The sequence below is a fragment of the Salmo trutta genome, chromosome 12 (genome assembly GCF_901001165.1).
Source record: "Salmo trutta chromosome 12, fSalTru1.1, whole genome shotgun sequence".
Classification (NCBI taxonomy): Eukaryota; Metazoa; Chordata; class Actinopteri; order Salmoniformes; family Salmonidae; genus Salmo; species Salmo trutta.
In genome coordinates, this window is record NC_042968.1 from 39,642,953 (window position 1) to 39,659,904 (window position 16,952).

General features: G+C 47.2%; 1 protein-coding gene across 1 annotated transcript in view; it reads left to right on the forward strand.

The window, feature by feature from the left end:
• Nucleotides 1-15,467: 15,467 nt before the first annotated feature.
• The window catches only part of LOC115202537 (proline-rich extensin-like protein EPR1), a 3,019-nt gene continuing 1,534 nt past the window's right edge, over nucleotides 15,468-16,952 (forward strand). Inside the window, exons 1-2 of the mRNA XM_029766661.1 lie at nucleotides 15,468-15,992; nucleotides 16,140-16,719. Of these exons, the coding sequence (XP_029622521.1) occupies nucleotides 15,468-15,992; nucleotides 16,140-16,719 (1,105 nt within the window). The remainder of the gene's footprint in view (nucleotides 15,993-16,139; nucleotides 16,720-16,952) is intronic.

Consider the following 16,952-nt stretch of genomic DNA (forward strand, 5'->3'; position numbering starts at 1 on the left):
CTACTGCTACTATTGGTACTACTACTACTAATCATACTACTACTATTGGTACTACTACTACGACCACTACTACTACCGCTACGACCACTACTACTATTGGTACTACTACAACTACGACCACTACTACTATTGGTACTACTACTACTACTATTGGTACTACTACTAATCATACTACTACTACTATTGGTACTACTACTACTATTGGTACTACTACTAATCATACTACTACTACTATTGGTACTACTACTCCTACGATCACTACTACAACTACTACTACTACACACACACAACTACACAGACACCATAACTCAGACATAACTGCCACTTAGAGAAAAAAACTGATGAGAATAAAGATGAAAATCAATTAAATGACAGGAATGAAGCGCTTGGTCGCTAGTGGAAGGCAGAATGCTTTCAATGACTCTGATTGACCGATAACGGCTGTAAATCAGAACCTTTTCATCTCCCACCATTTATTCTTCCATTTATCTGCTTCACTCGTGGGGCGTCCCATTGGTCCCAATCACCCACCCATCCCTGAAGACTCCAGTGGGAATAGAAAAGGGCTTAAGTAAACAGAGGGAACAAATGAGGTCTGTGACGGCTCGACGGTCACTGCCTCCCTCCGCCTAATCAGCCAGGACCCACGGCTGCCCGTCTGAATGCCTGGCCTTTGTCACCGCCTGAATAGAGGCTAAATATCCCTTGAAATCAGAGCTCGGCGGCTCACTGAATGTATACACCGAAGCTAAGGGGCCTTTCACATGCAAATGGCGGTTGGTTTGGATTTTTTTCTCCCTCTATGGCCGCTGTCGAACAATGGCTCCACACCAAGGGTCAGCGGATAAAAAAAGGTGAAATGAGGCATTATTTGGGCTTCTCATCTCTTGGTCCTTTATTTGGCCTTAATTGTCAACAGGTTTTTAGTCCTCAAACCTTCCTGCTTGTTTCTTCTGCCTCTGTGTGTTTTTGAAGGGATGAGAACCAGATGGTGTCCCTTGAACTGGTGTGTAGCGCCACAGAGAGGGGCTTAGCCAGGGAGTAATGCTCCGCCGGTTGTTTGTTTCTGTTGACGAGGCCTGTGCTCCTGCGCTGCCGTCTCATTAGGCCTAAAGCACCAATTAATTTCCCTTTGTTCTAGTTAAATGGCTGACTCCTGAAACACAGCCTGGCTGACAGGGTGCCTGATGGTATACTCCCTGCCTCTGTAACCACACCCCCCCCCCCCCACCCCCAACCCCCGCTCACTCCAGCGACATGGATTAAAGTGCCAATCGAGCAGCCCTTGAACAAAGAGCGAGAAAGTAAGGTAGGGAAAAATAGAGCGAAAGAGGGAGGGCTAGTGAGAAAGCGAAAAACAGAAAGAGAGGGAGGTAAAGTGGGAGAGTTCTTCAGAGAGAGAAAGAGAGAGAGAGAGAGAGCTCCCTGACAAAAGCCTCTATTAATTTGGAGCCGGCCCCTTTTCAGCAGGCATGGAAAGCAGCTCATTAACTACTCGCAAACTTGGAGGCCTCAAGGCCAGCAGGCCCCAGCGTCAAGGGCCCTTCAACCAGCAAAGGTTGCAATCACCCAGAGCAACAGACACAGGCAGACTGAAAGCACACCACTTCACCCCCTGATAATCATAATAAAAACAATGGAAGAAGAAATCAAATAGACAAATAAGACAGGGGAAAATAAGACTAGAAAAAAAAACTCTATAAAAGACCAGGAACCGAAGACAGCAATTTTCTATTGAAGTGTGCTCAAAGAACGAAAAAACTAAAGAAGCCATTTTGCTCTGGCAGCACTCCATTATATGTGAGCAAACTGTCATTACAAGCAGGTTTGTATGGGGAGCTCATAATATCCTGAGATTGGTAGTTTGCTCGGGGAAAAGGAGGCTATACAATTTGCTGCAGCCTTGAAGAATCCTTGACTACCTCTTGACGATTTACAAGGGAATTGTCAGAACATTGGCTTTTGTCTGGCTGAGACACGGGGCAATTACCTGGGCCTGCCGCAATGCTTCCCTTCGCTTTAGTCTCAGTGCTGAGAGGTTGAGAGCACAATGTCGAAGGTTATTCCATTCCTAGGCTCTATCAAGGCGGAATCTTTATTTTTGTTTCGTCAAAGCAATAGAGACTAGACCATGGTCTGACAGCTAGTTTCTTTCTCCCCAAGGCTCAGGCTGTCGGTAAAATGACAATTATGTCTTGTAATGTCGTTTTTATGAAAGAGATCCATTTGAGAGAACAGTTCTCTTTCACTGTCATCGGGGGCAGGTTTTTGTCGTCTTGACCTGAGGAAAGAAAGAAAATGTGATCGACAGACAGGCTTTTAAAGGACTTAGCTAGCTCTTTAGACAAAGTCTTGACTTGAGTTCAGCACTTTACAAGGCTTATAGCATGCACAACTCTCTGTAATAATAGCTCCATTGTAAATGAAAATACTTCTCAATCTCAGTGTATTATAGTAGATTATTGTCAACATATCCTTGAGGTATTGATACAGAAAGTATGTCTACTGTTGTCCATTGAGAAGAGGCATTTCATTCCTCTCTTCAATAGACTTCCTTTGCCAGTTGTAGAGCTGCACTATACACACGTTTACTGAGAGGGACAAACTCTTCAATAACTGCTACTGAAAAGATACACATCATCATATATAGCTGCAAATAACGAAATAAGATAACACTTTATTAATAGGAATCTGACAGAATGTCTGTCTTGATGATGGTGGAAGATAACATGGATACCAGTAAGAACACAGCAAGATGATAAGGGTTTTCATCATGAAACAAACTGACAGCCACGACACTTCAAATCTCTTGGGGCCGGTTGCACCAGTTGGTCGTAAGTGGGTTGGAACTCTACGTCCGACGTAAAATGTGCTGTGCGCCGGACCTGAAAAGAATACCTGTTGCATCACCAGGGAGTTAGCCCTTCTATGAGCTACGACTGGGCCTAGATTCTAGCCAAGTAGGGAGCAGGCATACGGTGTTACATTTGCATGATATGCAGAGAAAATAACAGCAATCTATATTTTCAAAAGGATGCGACTCTTGTGTTCATATTTCACAACCTCCGTGGGCTTTTCGAGTTGCCTATGCGCGAGTCAATAGCTAAATAAAACACATGATTTATGCTACATTATAGCATGCTAAATGTGTCTGATCGGATATTAGCAGCTACACTTCTAGCAAGCTAAGCATCACATCTCATGACCAGACATTGCTTATGCCGGACTTTGCTACGACTAGTCTTATTTTTGGTTGGTGCCACAGGTATAAATTCTGACCCCAAAGTCGGACGTAGCTACACCCAACCTAGAATTTAAGACCAACTTTTTTACGCCCAACTGTTGCAACCGGCTCCTGGGTTGCTATGTTGTCTACAGGTTGTAAGGATGTTCATTGTTTGTTACAGTATTGTTGCCAGCTCAAAGCACGGTTAGAGGGGGTGCTTGTGATGACGACCCCGCTCTGTATCTTTCAATTGTTCAAGGACACAGCTCGGATAACACTTGGGAGAAAAGCACACAGACACATGCTCACACACACACACACATTAGCCATCATCAGCGCCTTCCCAGTCTACCCAGATTCTCCACCATCAGCACCTTCCCAGTCTACCCAGATTCTCCACCATCAGCACCTTCCCAGTCTACCCAGATTCTCCACCATCAGCACCTTCCCAGTCTAACCAGATTCTCCACAATCAGCACCTTCCCAGTCTAACCAGATTCTCCACAATCAGCACCTGTGTGCACACAGACACACAGTAGTTTAATTGAGTGTGTAAATAGTGTTCTCTAATTCTCTCTAACGATCTAGGCAGTCCAAAGCAAGCGAACACAGAGGAGTATCTCCAGGGGACAGACTTGATCCATTGACAACGATCCAGAACCTTTACTATTGATTTGTAATGAGCCACTGGTTTTCACTCTACTCGCTCTACTTCAGTTTAAATGTGCTGTGTGTGCTCTGTGTGTGTGTGCTCTGTGTGTGTGCTCTGTGTGTGTGTGTGTGCTCTGTGTGTGTGCTCTGTGTGTGTGTGTGTGCTCTGTGTGTGTGTGTGTGTGTGTGTGTGTGTGTGTGTGTGTGTGTGTGTGTGTGTACGCTTGTGTGTGTGTGTGCCTGCCGTTCTCTTATATCCAAATACTTAATTGCTGCACCAGGGGCAGGAAGTCATTAAAACATTTTGGGTTTGTTGCCCTGGCTGACGGCTGACGCTTATGCCTAATTGGATGAGAGCTGAGTGGCACATTTGAATGTGTTTGCTCTCATTTGCATATTTAGCTAGGGAAATGGACTGGGAGAAAACCACAAGTTGTGGCAAGATGACAATCAACACATCCTTGTAGCCAATCAGACCCACAGTGCTCCCCTATACACGCATATATTTCCACATTATTCCGTGTCTAACCCATCACATAGTAAAATAAGTAGCAACCGAGAGCTCTATTTCCATACTATAGAAAGTTATGGCAATGGCTGATATTGAAAAGGAACCTATTCAACGACAGAAATGGAAAACACAACAGAAAACTAATCTACCTATAGTAGAAAGCATTTCCCCCCTTAGCTAGAACCAAGTAGTTTTCCAAACCCCATAATCTGAACAGGACAGACTCCAGGCCTGTAAACCTAGTGTCTAAAGTTATAGTCTGTACAGCTAGGGTCTAGAGTTATAGTCTGTACAGCTAGGGTCTAGAGTTATAGTCTGTACAGCTAGGGTCTAGAGTTATAGTCTGTACAGCTAGGGTCTAGAGTTATAGTCTGTACAGCTAGGGTCTAGAGTTATAGTCTGTACAGCTAGGGTCTAGAGTTATAGTCTGTACAGCTAGGGTCTAGAGTTATAGTCTGTACAGCTAGGGTCTAGAGTTATAGTCTGTACAGCTAGGGTCTAGAGTTATAGTCTGTACAGCTAGGGTCTAGAGTTATAGTCTGTACAGCTAGGGTCTAGAGTTATAGTCTGTACAGCTAGGGTCTAGAGTTATAGTCTGTACAGCTAGGGTCTAGAATTATAGTCTGTATAGCTAGGGTCTAGAGTTATAGTCTGTACAGCTAGGGTCTAGAGTTATAGTCTGTACAGCTAGGGTCTAGAATTATAGTCTGTATAGCTAGGGTCTAGAGTTATAGTCTGTACAGCTAGGGTCTAAACTTATAGTCTGTACAGCTAGGGTCTAAAGTTATAGTCTGTACAGCTGGGGCCCAGAGTTTTTCCTGGTCAGGTCACATGACAGCTAACTCACTCCCTTCACTTATGGGTGACCTCTTATGAGCTGACTCCAGAGCAGTCTCACCCAGACTCAGGTCTCATTAGCATAGGGGGATTTTCCATTGTTCGATTCTGATCCTAGATCAGCCTTCGCTGCCTCCCGAGCCATCCAGCATTAGAGTTAATCCAGCCTTATTTGTCCCTGCTTCAGAGTCACAATGTTGTCTTATTAGCCTTCCTATAGTGGATCTGTACACCAGCTGGGCTTGTGTACTGGGAGCAAATGGCTCATATGGATGAGCCACAGCTTGTATCCACAACAGCCTCCCGATCACACAATGACAATGGAGCATATTAGCTTTTAGCTGCTAGCTGGCTCCTGTGGGGCATGTATTGAAGTTAGTCAATAGAAGAGGATTATTCCCTCTTGGTTGGAGGAGATGTAGAACACGGCCATGTATTATTGTGGCTGGATATTGGCTTTGAATAATAGATTGGATGTGAAGAAGGTTGATGTCCTGGATGGAAACCCAGTGACTAGGTCAGAAACTGAAGGCTGTGGGTGATGGTTAGGGGAATAGTGGCACTAAAGGTACGTCAACTGGTTCTATATGTGCTGTATGGACATCTGAGTGTAACTGGTGACTGAAACATGCCACAGACACGAGTTCATGACGGGCGTATACACACCTTCCCTCTCGCCCACTTCCCTGGCGACAACAGATGAACAGTGAGGTAGTGAGAGGAAAGAAGTTATCCCAGTAGCACTGATGGTCCCCCTCCTCTCCTCTCTCTCTCTCTCTCTCTCTGTCTCTCTCTCTCTCTCTCCTGCATCTCTCTCTCTCCTGCATATCTCTCTCCTCTTTCTCTCTCTCTCTCTTCTGCCTCTCTCTCTCTCTTCATCCTCTCTCTCTTCTGCCTCTCTCTCTTCTGCCTTTCTCTCTCTCTCTCTTCTGCCTTTCTCTCTCTCTCTTCTGCCTCTCTCTCTCTCTTCCTCTCTCTCTTCTGCCTCTCTCTCTCTTCCTCTCTCTCTTCTGCCTCTCTCTCTCTCCCTCTTCTGCCTCCCTCTTCTGCCTCTCTCTCTCTCCCTCTTCTGCCTCCCTCTTCTGCCTCTCTCTCTTCTGCCTCTCCCTCTTCTGCCTCTCTCTCTCTCTCCCTCTTCTGCCTCTCTCTCTCTCTCTTCTGCCTTTCTCTCTCTCTCTCTTCTGCCTTTCTCTCTCTCTCTTCTGCCTCTCTCTCTTCCTCTCTCTCTTCTGCCTCTCTCTCTCTCCCTCTTCTGCCTCTCTCTCTCTCCCTCTTCTGCCTCTCTCCCTCTTCTGCCTCTCTCTCTCTTCTGCCTCTCTCTCAAGCAGTTATCCCAATAGGTTAGCATTGATGGCTCCCCTCCTCTCTCCTGCCTCTCTCCCTCTCAAGCAGTTATCCCAGTAGGTTAGCATTGATGGCTCTCTCTCTCTCCTAACAGAGGACTCTTTGTGTTTGGGTGGGGGTGGGGGACAGTGGTGGGCATAGCGCTGTCAGGCCACATACAGATGTCTCAGGACACAGGCTGTACTTTGGACATGTGTCCGGAGACATTACCCCTGATGGGCCCTCTACCCCCTCATCTATCCCTCCATCCCCTCGCCTATCCCTCCATCCCCTCATTTATCCCTCCACCCCTTTCTCCACGCATCACTCCACCCCCTCGTCCATCCCTCCATCTCTCTACCCCTCCCTCTACCCCCTCCTCCATCCATCCACCCCCCCCTCCACTCCTCCCTTCCTCCATCCCCTGCCTGGCGCTGTCTCCTCTCTTCACAGAGGTAATGATGTGTGAGACAGGTCGGGGGACCAGGGGGAGCGAGGCCAGATACTAGGCTTGGAACACACTGCTTTGTGTGAGACTCAATGCAAGGGAGATAGTGCCAGGAATAGACTGTGGAGGGGTTGTTAGTGTAGGCTGTGGGGGGGGGGGTTGTTAGTGTTGGCTGTGGGGGGGGTTGTTAGTGTAGTCTGTGGGGGGATTGTTAGTGTAGGCTGTGGGGGGGGGGGTGTTAGTGTTGGCTGTGGGGGGGGTTGTTAGTGTAGTCTGTGGGGGGATTGTTAGTGTAGGCTGTGGGGGGGGGGGGGGGTTGTTAGTGTTGGCTGTGGGGGGGGGGGTTGTTAGTGTGGGCTGTGGGGGGGTTGTTAGTGTAGGCTGTGGGGGGGTTGTTAGTGTTGGCTGTGGGGGGGATTGTTAGTGTGGGCTGTGGGGGGGTTGTTAGTGTAGGCTGTGGGGGGGGTTGTTAGTGTAGGCTGTGGGGGGGATTGTTAGTGTGGTCTGTGGGGGGGGTTGTTAGTGTAGTCTGTGGGGGGGGTTATTAGTGTAGGCTGTGGTGGGGTTGTTAGTGTAGGCTGTGGGGGGGTTGTTAGTGTTGGCTGTGGGGGGGGGTTGTTAGTGTGGGCTGTGGGGGTGTTGTTAGTGTAGGCTGTGGGGGGGTTATTAGTGTAGGCTGTGGGGGGGTTGTTAGTGTAGTCTGTGGGGGGGGGGGGTTGTTAGTGTTGGCTGTGGGGGGGGGTTGTTAGTGTGGGCTGTGGGGGGTTTGTTAGTGTTGGCTGTGGGGGGGTTGTTAGTGTTGGCTGTGGGGGGGGTTGTTAGTGTGGGCTGTGGGGGGGTTGTTAGTGTGGGCTGTGGGGGGGTTGTTAGTGTAGGCTGTGGGGGGGATTGTTAGTGTGGTCTGTGGGGGGGGGTTGTTAGTGTAGTCTGTGGGGGGGGTTATTAGTGTAGGCTGTGGGGGGGTTGTTAGTGTAGGCTGTGGGGGGGTTGTTAGTGTTGGCTGTGGGGGGGGGGTTGTTAGTGTGGGCTGTGGGGGGGTTGTTAGTGTAGGCTGTGGGGGGGTTATTAGTGTAGGCTGTGGGGGGGTTGTTAGTGTTGGCTGTGGGGGGGGTTGTTAGTGTGGGCTGTGGGGGGGTTGTTAGTGTAGGCTGTGGGGGGGTTGTTAGTGTAGGCTGTGGGGGGGATTGTTAGTGTGGTCTGTGGAGGGGTTGTTAGTGTAGTCTGTGGGGGGGTTGTTAGTGTAGGCTGTGGGGGGGTTGTTAGTGTAGGCTGTGGGGGGGAGGTTGTTAGTGTAGGCTGTGGGGGGGTTGTTAGTGTAGGCTGTGGGGGGGTTGTTAGTGTAGACTGTGGGTGGTTTGTTAATATAGGCTGTGTGTGGAGAATTGCCCACATGATCTCATTCTCGGGGTAGTTACACTGTGTGATTCCAGGGTGCAGTCAAACGGAGAGCAAGTTTGCACAGATCCACATTGATGGGACTAATTATAAACATAATTGTGTTTGTGTGTGTGTCCCTGCATGCATGAAAGAGAGAGCGAGATTGAATGTGTGTGTGTGTGTGTGTGTGTGTGTGTGTGTGTGTGATCCAAGCCTCCAGTCATGCAGAAACTATGCTGCCTGGGTTTCTGTCACTGTGACTAATGGTGAACATGCATGTGAATAATGCAGTGTGTGTGTGTGTATGTGTGTGTGTGTGTGTGTGTGTGTGTGTGTGTGTGTGTGTGTATGGCTGCACCTGTATCAATGTGTGTGCGCATGAGCGTTTGCTTACTGGTGCAAATATGCCAATGTCTTGATGTGAGCTGTCAGGTCCTATAGCCCAGAACAGATCACTGTACAGCAAACAGCAACAGCACAACATAACACAGTATCCCTGCACACACTCACAAACGCTATCAGGCCATCTCCAGCAGAGCTGATTCTTCAGATATCACTGCAACACGGTCTCATTAGAATATGACAAAATGGTGACGTCAAACCATTGTAGTTTTACATCACCTATGCTGACACATTATGTTAATGTCCATTTCATGATCCGATTCTAAACTCCGCTGTTATAAATTAGTAGGGGGAGTGTGTTCTGATGTAGATATACTGTATGTAGCCAAGTGGTAAAGAGCGGTGGGTAACCAAAAGTTTGCTGGTTCGAATCCCTGAGCCGTCTAGGTAAAAAAAGAAATCTGTCAATGTGCCATCGAGCAAGGTACTTAACCCTAATTGCTCTGGACAACAGCGTCTGCTAAAATATATCTAAGATGGCATTGTTCACGAGAGAGATGACATTACTTGTTGTCCATTTCATTATCTACAACGTACCAGTCCAAAACACTGAAGTAGACTACATCAGAACACTAGAGTCGACTAACTCTGAAGTTAATTGTCAGCCAGTGGCATCAAGGCTTCTAAATTCTTATTTTTTCTACAGTTTCCTGGTTGCCTCTGCATACGCTATTGAGGTGTCCAAAATGTAGTCATGCCGATTTGCCTGTCACATTAACAGTGGCACAGTGGCACCTCGCTTTTACCACCATGACCCTAGAAACAAATGAGCTGTTTTCACACACAGAGATCCTTCCTCTTCGCTCCACCAGCCTCCGTTTCACCTCTCCTCCCCACTCTCTCAACCCCTCCATCCCTCCCTCTTTGTCTCTCTCTCCCCAGGGTAGTTGTTATTCAACCTCTCAAGATTTGAATGATGTGATATATGATATTTCAGTTATTTACGATCAGTTCCTTTAATGTGACATGGAGTGAACAAAGCATTAGGGCTTATCATCTTTATGTAAGAGTATAATCTATATCAATATCACTGTGACAAGAACATACAGAAAAACAGCTAGTTACTCTTCAGAACATGAGCGCGGCCAAAAAACCAACCTACAGTTTCAGAGCTACATGAACTTCTCTACTCTAGTCTTAGTCAATGTTTTGTTAGCATCCTGAGTATGACAACTCAATCAACAACGTGTCTCTGTACTTCAACACTGGAATCATAAGCATCCATATAGCACCGTAAGACCAGAGAAAAAAGACAAAAGAACCATACAGTTATTTGAGATGTGAGAGGTATGTACTTGTTAGTATCAGTCTAAAGACTGGGCGGTAGGATGGTGGTTCTAGGTTGATGTCTCGTCTGTTTACTCTTAGTAATCAGTGGCTGTGTAAGACGTGGGAGGTAGGATGGTGGTTCTAGGTGGATGTCTCGTCTGTTTACTCTTAGTAATCAGTGGCTGTGTAAGACGTGGGAGGTAGGATGGTGGTTCTAGGTTGATGTCTGGTCTGTTTACTCTTAGTAATCAGTGGCTGTGTAAGACGTGGGAGGTAGCAAACACAAGAGCTGGCGGTGGAAGGAGAGAAGTTGGGAATTGGCTTTCCACTCCAAGACACACACACACACACACTACGCCATCTGCTCCTGAGCAAAGAGCACCCATCGCGGGGGCAAGTTGAGCTCACAGGGGGAGTGTTCTGTTTACTGTGATGATGAGTGTGTGTGTTAAGAGAGGGGTTTCCAGCGGTGACATATCAACGATCACAAACAAAGGCCAAGCAAACACACTAAAGAGCCCATCTCCCCTGTCAACACACACACAAGCCCTCGATGCTGTTCTGATTCCTTCGAGATATTATCAGAGAAAGAGACATGGGGGGAGGGAGGGAGGGAGGGAACAGGAGGAGACCATGGTGCTGTCTATCAAGCCACAGAGGCTTAATGTGATGTCATCAAGAGGAGTTTCAAAACAGCAGTGTGCCCCATCTGTTCCCTTCCCCCTTCTCTCTCACTCACACACACACACTCATATACAAACACACACACAATTATACTGGCTGTTTTTTTTACTTTCATATGGAAATGTGACAGTTTATGCACTATATGTATTGTATGACATGTATATATAACATACAGTAAGAGATGCTTTATTAACCAAATCAGGCCCAAGGGGGTGTGGTACATGGCCAATATACCACGGCTAAGGGTGTTCTTACGCACGATGCAATGCGGAGTGTCTGGATACTGTCCTTAGCCATGCTATATTGGCCATTTACCACAAACTCCCAAGGTGCCTTATTGCTATTAGAAACTGGTTACCAACATAATTAGAATAGTAATTAATTCTTGTTTGATTCACAATAAAAAATATTTTGCATCTTCAAAGTGGTGGGCATGTTGTGTAAATCAAATGATACAAACCCCCCAAAAATCCATTTTAATTCCAGGTTGTAAGGCAACAAAGTAGTAAAAATGCCAAGGGGGTGAATACTTTCACACTTTCACACACATTTGACAATCTATTCGTTGAATCATTATCCAATCTACAGTGAAACCCTGTGACACTCAGAACCTTGCCAAACGCGCTACCATTACCCGCTGGTCCTAATTACCAATAAGGGCTTCCTCATTGCAGCTCAATTTGATGGAGTAGGAAAGAGAAAAGTTCATAATCATGTTAAATTAGCGCTCCTTCACATTCAATCTCAGCCCTTCTAACGTCCTTAATGACTTATTTGTACCAATTATTCGCTTTGCTGAACTCATTAAACCCCTATTCACCTCCTGAGTTAACTGATTGCTTCGACAAGTAGGCCTGCATCGAGTACCTCCTCCTATCCAGCTCCAGCGAGAACGTACAGTTACGTCAACTTTGGAGCGAGAGGATTGTTTTTTTGGTTTCTTAAATAGAAGGATGAGAGACTGGAGATATGAGATGTCTATGGTAAGATAACGATAACGTCAAAAATCCTGTTTGTTATTAACATTCTTCTGTATATAGGCAGTCAGACGTGGTCTCTCCTCAGACGTGGTCTCTCCTCAGACGTGGTCTCTCCTCAGACGTGATCTCTCCTCAGACGTGATCTCTCCTCAGACGTGATCTCTCCTCAGACGTGGTCTCTCCTCAGACGTGGTCTCTCCTCAGACGTGGTCTCTCCTCAGACGTGATCTCTCCTCAGACGTGGTCTCTCCTCAGACGTGGTCTCTCCTCAGACGTGGTCTCTCCTCAGACGTGATCTCTCCTCAGACGTGGTCTCTCCTCAGACGCGGTCTCTCCTCAGACGCGGTCTCTCCTCAGACGCGGTCTCTCCTCAGACGCGGTCTCTCCTCAGACGTGGTCTCTCCTCAGACGTGGTCTCTCCTGGTCAGAGAGTAAATGAACGCCAGATCATTATAAGCAGTCAGTATCTGACAGATACGGCTCCTTAGTCACTGACTGATAATTATCTGACCTTCATTTTTGATGGGAATAAAATGGGGTAGAATACTGGCAGTCCTGCATTTTAAATCTTCATGAAGAAAACATTTAGCAATAATATTAGATGAATGCTATATAATATGCTTCATTAGGTTTTGTCAATGAGGCACTCGGGCTAATTAAATCCATTTCAAATCCTGATTCATTTTTTTCTTCTGAAGGACATCATTATTTACTTGTTGTTGACACTGCAGCTGTCCACCATTTGCTTGCTGTGCTCAATGCTTACTTGGCTAATTGCCTGGTTTCTATGAGTGGCAGAACAGTCCTACATATAAGCACACACACACTCACATCCAGACCACACACACACTCACATCCAGACCACACACACACACGCATCCAGACACACACGGACACACTGAGGTCATTGAGAGGGCTGTTGCAGGTTGTGTGTGAGTGTGTGTGTGTGTGTGTCTGGATGTGTGTGTGTGCCTGTGTCTGTGTGTCTGTCTGTATGAGCGTTCTTCTTCCATCTGTGGCTGCTAAGAAGCTGTGCCCACAGACACAGACAGTGACACACACACACACACACACACACACACACACACACACACACATACACTCTCTCTCGCGCTGTTGGAAAGAGACGGTGATCTCTGCCACAGGCTGTCTCCACACTGACTGTCCCAGGAAGTGAGTCATCATCTAGCTGTTCCTCTATGTGTCATTACTTGTCTTGGTGCACCGATGTATAGCTAATGTTACAACACACACTGCTTCTGCAATGAAAGCCTTCTCACAGGCACTGTAACCACTAAACCTCTGGTGACTACAACATCCCCTTTTGTAAATCTAGCTACTTACCGTAAACGATTTGTGACACTGTTGTGATGTACAGTTCAAATAAAGTGTTACAGATCAGTTGACAAATGTGGGGTCTTAAAAAAACTGTTCTAAATCTAATCAGGGACGTTTTTGACCTCCAGAGGAACGTGATAAGACTTGGTTGGATCAGGTTAATGGATGTGGATAATAAGCCTTGGTTGGATCAGGTTAATGGATGTGGATAATAAGACTTGGTTGGATCAGGTTAATGGATGTGGATAATAAGACTTGGTTGGATCAGGTTAATAGATGTGGATAATAAGCCTTGGTTGGATCAGGTTAATGGATGTGGATAATAAGCCTTGGTTGGATCAGGTTAATGGATGTGGATAATAAGACTTGGTTGGATCAGGTTAATGGATGTGGATAATAAGCCTTGGTTGGATCAGGTTAATGGATGTGGATAATAAGCCTTGGTTGGATCAGGTTAATGGATGTGGATAATAAGACTTGGTTGGATCAGGTTAATAGATGTGGATAATAAGCCTTGGTTGGATCAGGTTAATGGATGTGGATAATAAGCCTTGGTTGGATCAGGTTAATGGATGTGGATAATAAGCCTTGGTTGGATCAGGTTAATGGATGTGGATAATAAGACTTGGTTGGATCAGGTTAATGGATGTGGATAATAAGACTTGGTTGGATCAGGTTAATGGATGTGGATAATAAGCCTTGGTTGTATCAGGTTAATGGATGTGGATAATAAGCCTTGGTTGTATCAGGTTAATGGATGTGGATAATAAGCCTTGGTTGGATCAGGTTAATGGATGTGGATAATAAGCCTTGGTTGGATCAGGTTAATGGATGTGGATAATAAGACTTGGTTGTATCAGGTTAATGGATGTGGATAATAAGCCTTGGTTGTATCAGGTTAATGGATGTGGATAATAAGCCTTGGTTGGATCAGGTTAATGGATGTGGACAATAAGCCTTGGTTGGATCAGGTTAATGGATGTGGACAATAAGCCTTGGTTGGATCAGGTTAATGGATGTGGACAATAAGCCTTGGTTGGATCAGGTTAATGGATGTGGACAATAAGCCTTGGTTGGATCAGGTTAATGGATGTGGACAATAAGACTTGGTTGGATCAGGTTAATGGATGTGGACAATAAGCCTTGGTTGGATCAGGTTAATGGATGTGGACAATAAGCCTTGGTTGGATCAGGTTAATGGATGTGGATAATAAGACTTGGTTGGATCAGGTTAATGGATGTGGACAATAAGCCTTGGTTGGATCAGGTTAATGGATGTGGATAATAAGCCTTGGTTGGATCAGGTTAATGGATGTGGATAATAAGCCTTGGTTGGATCAGGTTAATGGATGTGGATAATAAGCCTTGGTTGGATCAGGTTAATGGATGTGGATAATAAGCCTTGGTTGGATCAGGTTAATGGATGTGGACAATAAGCCTTGGTTGGATCAGGTTAATGGATGTGGATAATAAGCCTTGGTTGGATCAGGTTAATGGATGTGGATAATAAGCCTTGGTTGGATCAGGTTAATGGATGTGGATAATAAGCCTTGGTTGGATCAGGTTAATGGATGTGGATAATAAGCCTTGGTTGGATCAGGTTAATGGATGTGGATAATAAGCCTTGGTTGGATCAGGTTAATGGATGTGGATAATAAGCCTTGGTTGGATCAGGTTAATGGATGTGGACAATAAGCCTTGGTTGGATCAGGTTAATGGATGTGGATAATAAGCCTTGGTTGGATCAGGTTAATGGATGTGGACAATAAGCCTTGGTTGGATCAGGTTAATGGATGTGGACAATAAGCCTTGGTTGGATCAGGTTAATGGATGTGGACAATAAGCCTTGGTTGGATCAGGTTAATGGATGTGGATAATAAGCCTTGGTTGGATCAGGTTAATGGATGTGGACAATAAGCCGGCCTCAGTGATCCTGATACACTGGTGATGATATGTCAGATCAGATAAACCAACCCATGTCAGTTCTCCTCCCATTAAAAAATCACTCAGATATGGGTTGGTGTGTTCACACACACACACACACACACACACACACACACACACACACACACACACACACACACACAGAATAACAGACACACACACTCACACACATGCACAAACACACACACCTCTGCTCTGACTAAGGAAAGCAGTGTTTGCAGTCCTGTGAACTTCTATGACACCAGTATGCGATGACTATGCAGTTGAATCACTTAGTGGAATCCCAACACAGAACCAGTCCTATGTTGTGAAATGACTTACATCGTCCCCCGTCCCCCCCAACACACACACACATACATCATCCTCAGCATTCCATGGATAAGAAGTAAGGGTGCCTCACTATTGGGTGAAGCTCACCACAGAAAAAGTCCAGACCCTCAAAGAACCTTCTATCCCTCCTACCTCCCTCTCTCTTCAATGCCCACTCCCATCAACCCTCAACGCCCCACAGCACCCTGTATTCCCCCACTCCCATCAACGCCCCACAGCACCCTGTATTCCCCCACTCCCATCAACGCCCCACAGCACCCTGTATTACCCCACTCCCATCAACGCCCCACAGCACCCTGTATTCCCCCACTCCCATCAACGCCCCACAGCACCCTGTATTCCCCCACTCCCATCAACGCCCCACAGCACCCTGTATTACCCCACTCCCATCCAACGCCCACAGCACCCTGTATTCCCCCACTCCCATCAACGCCCCACAGCACCCTGTATTACCCCACTCCCATCAACGCCCCACAGCACCCTGTATTCCCCCACTCCCATCAACGCCCCACAGCACCCTGTATTACCTACCCCACTACCCATCACGCCCCACAGCACCCTGTATTCCCCCACTCCCATCAACGCCCCACAGCACCCTGTATTCCCCCACTCCCTTCAACGCCCCACAGCACCCTGTATTCCCCCACTCCCATCAACGCCCCACAGCACCCTGTATTCCCCCACTCCCATCAACGCCCCACAGCACCCTGTATTACCCCACTCCCATCAACGCCCCACAGCACCCTGTAATTCCCCACTCCCTTCAACGAACGTCCCACAGCACCCTGTATTCCCCCACTCCCATCAACGCCCCCACAGCACCCTGTATACCCCCACTCCATCACGCCCCACAGCACCCTGTATTCCCCCACTCCCATCACGCCCCACAGCACCCTGTATTCCCCACTCCCATCAACGCCCCACAGCACCCTGTATTCATCCCCCACTCCCATCAACGCCCCACAGCACCCTGTATACCCCACTTCCCATCAACGCCCACAGCACCCTGTATTACCACCCACCTCCATCAACGCCCCACAGCACCCGTATTCCCCCACTCCCATCAACGCCCAAGCAACCCCACAGCACCCCCTGTATACCCCCACTCCCATCAAACGCCCCACAGCACCCTGTATTCCCCCCACTCCACATCAACGCCACCACAGCACCCTGTATTCCCCCACTCCCATCAACGCCCACAGCACCCTGTATTCCCCCACTCCATCAACGCCCCATCAGCACCCTGTATTACCCCACTCCCATCAACGCCCCACAGCACCCTGTATTCCCCCACTCCCATCAACGCCCCACAGCACCCTGTATTACCCCACTCCCATCAACGCCCCACAGCACCCTGTATTCCCCCACTCCAAATCTGTTAAGCAGGGTTGCATTGGCAGTCAGGTGGTATTAGTGTTAGCTGGCAGGCTATGCTGTGACCCCCCCCCCCCCCCCCTCATCTCCTTCTCCATGCTTTGTGATGACAGTGTTTGATCAGGGTAACAATGTCTTCACTGTGGAGGAGAGAGAGACTGGTCTGGACCGGCTGGGCATAGAAGCAGGCAGGGAAACTCTAATCCATAACACTGCATTCCTACTGCCCCAATCGCCTTACACAAGGACCACCCAGGA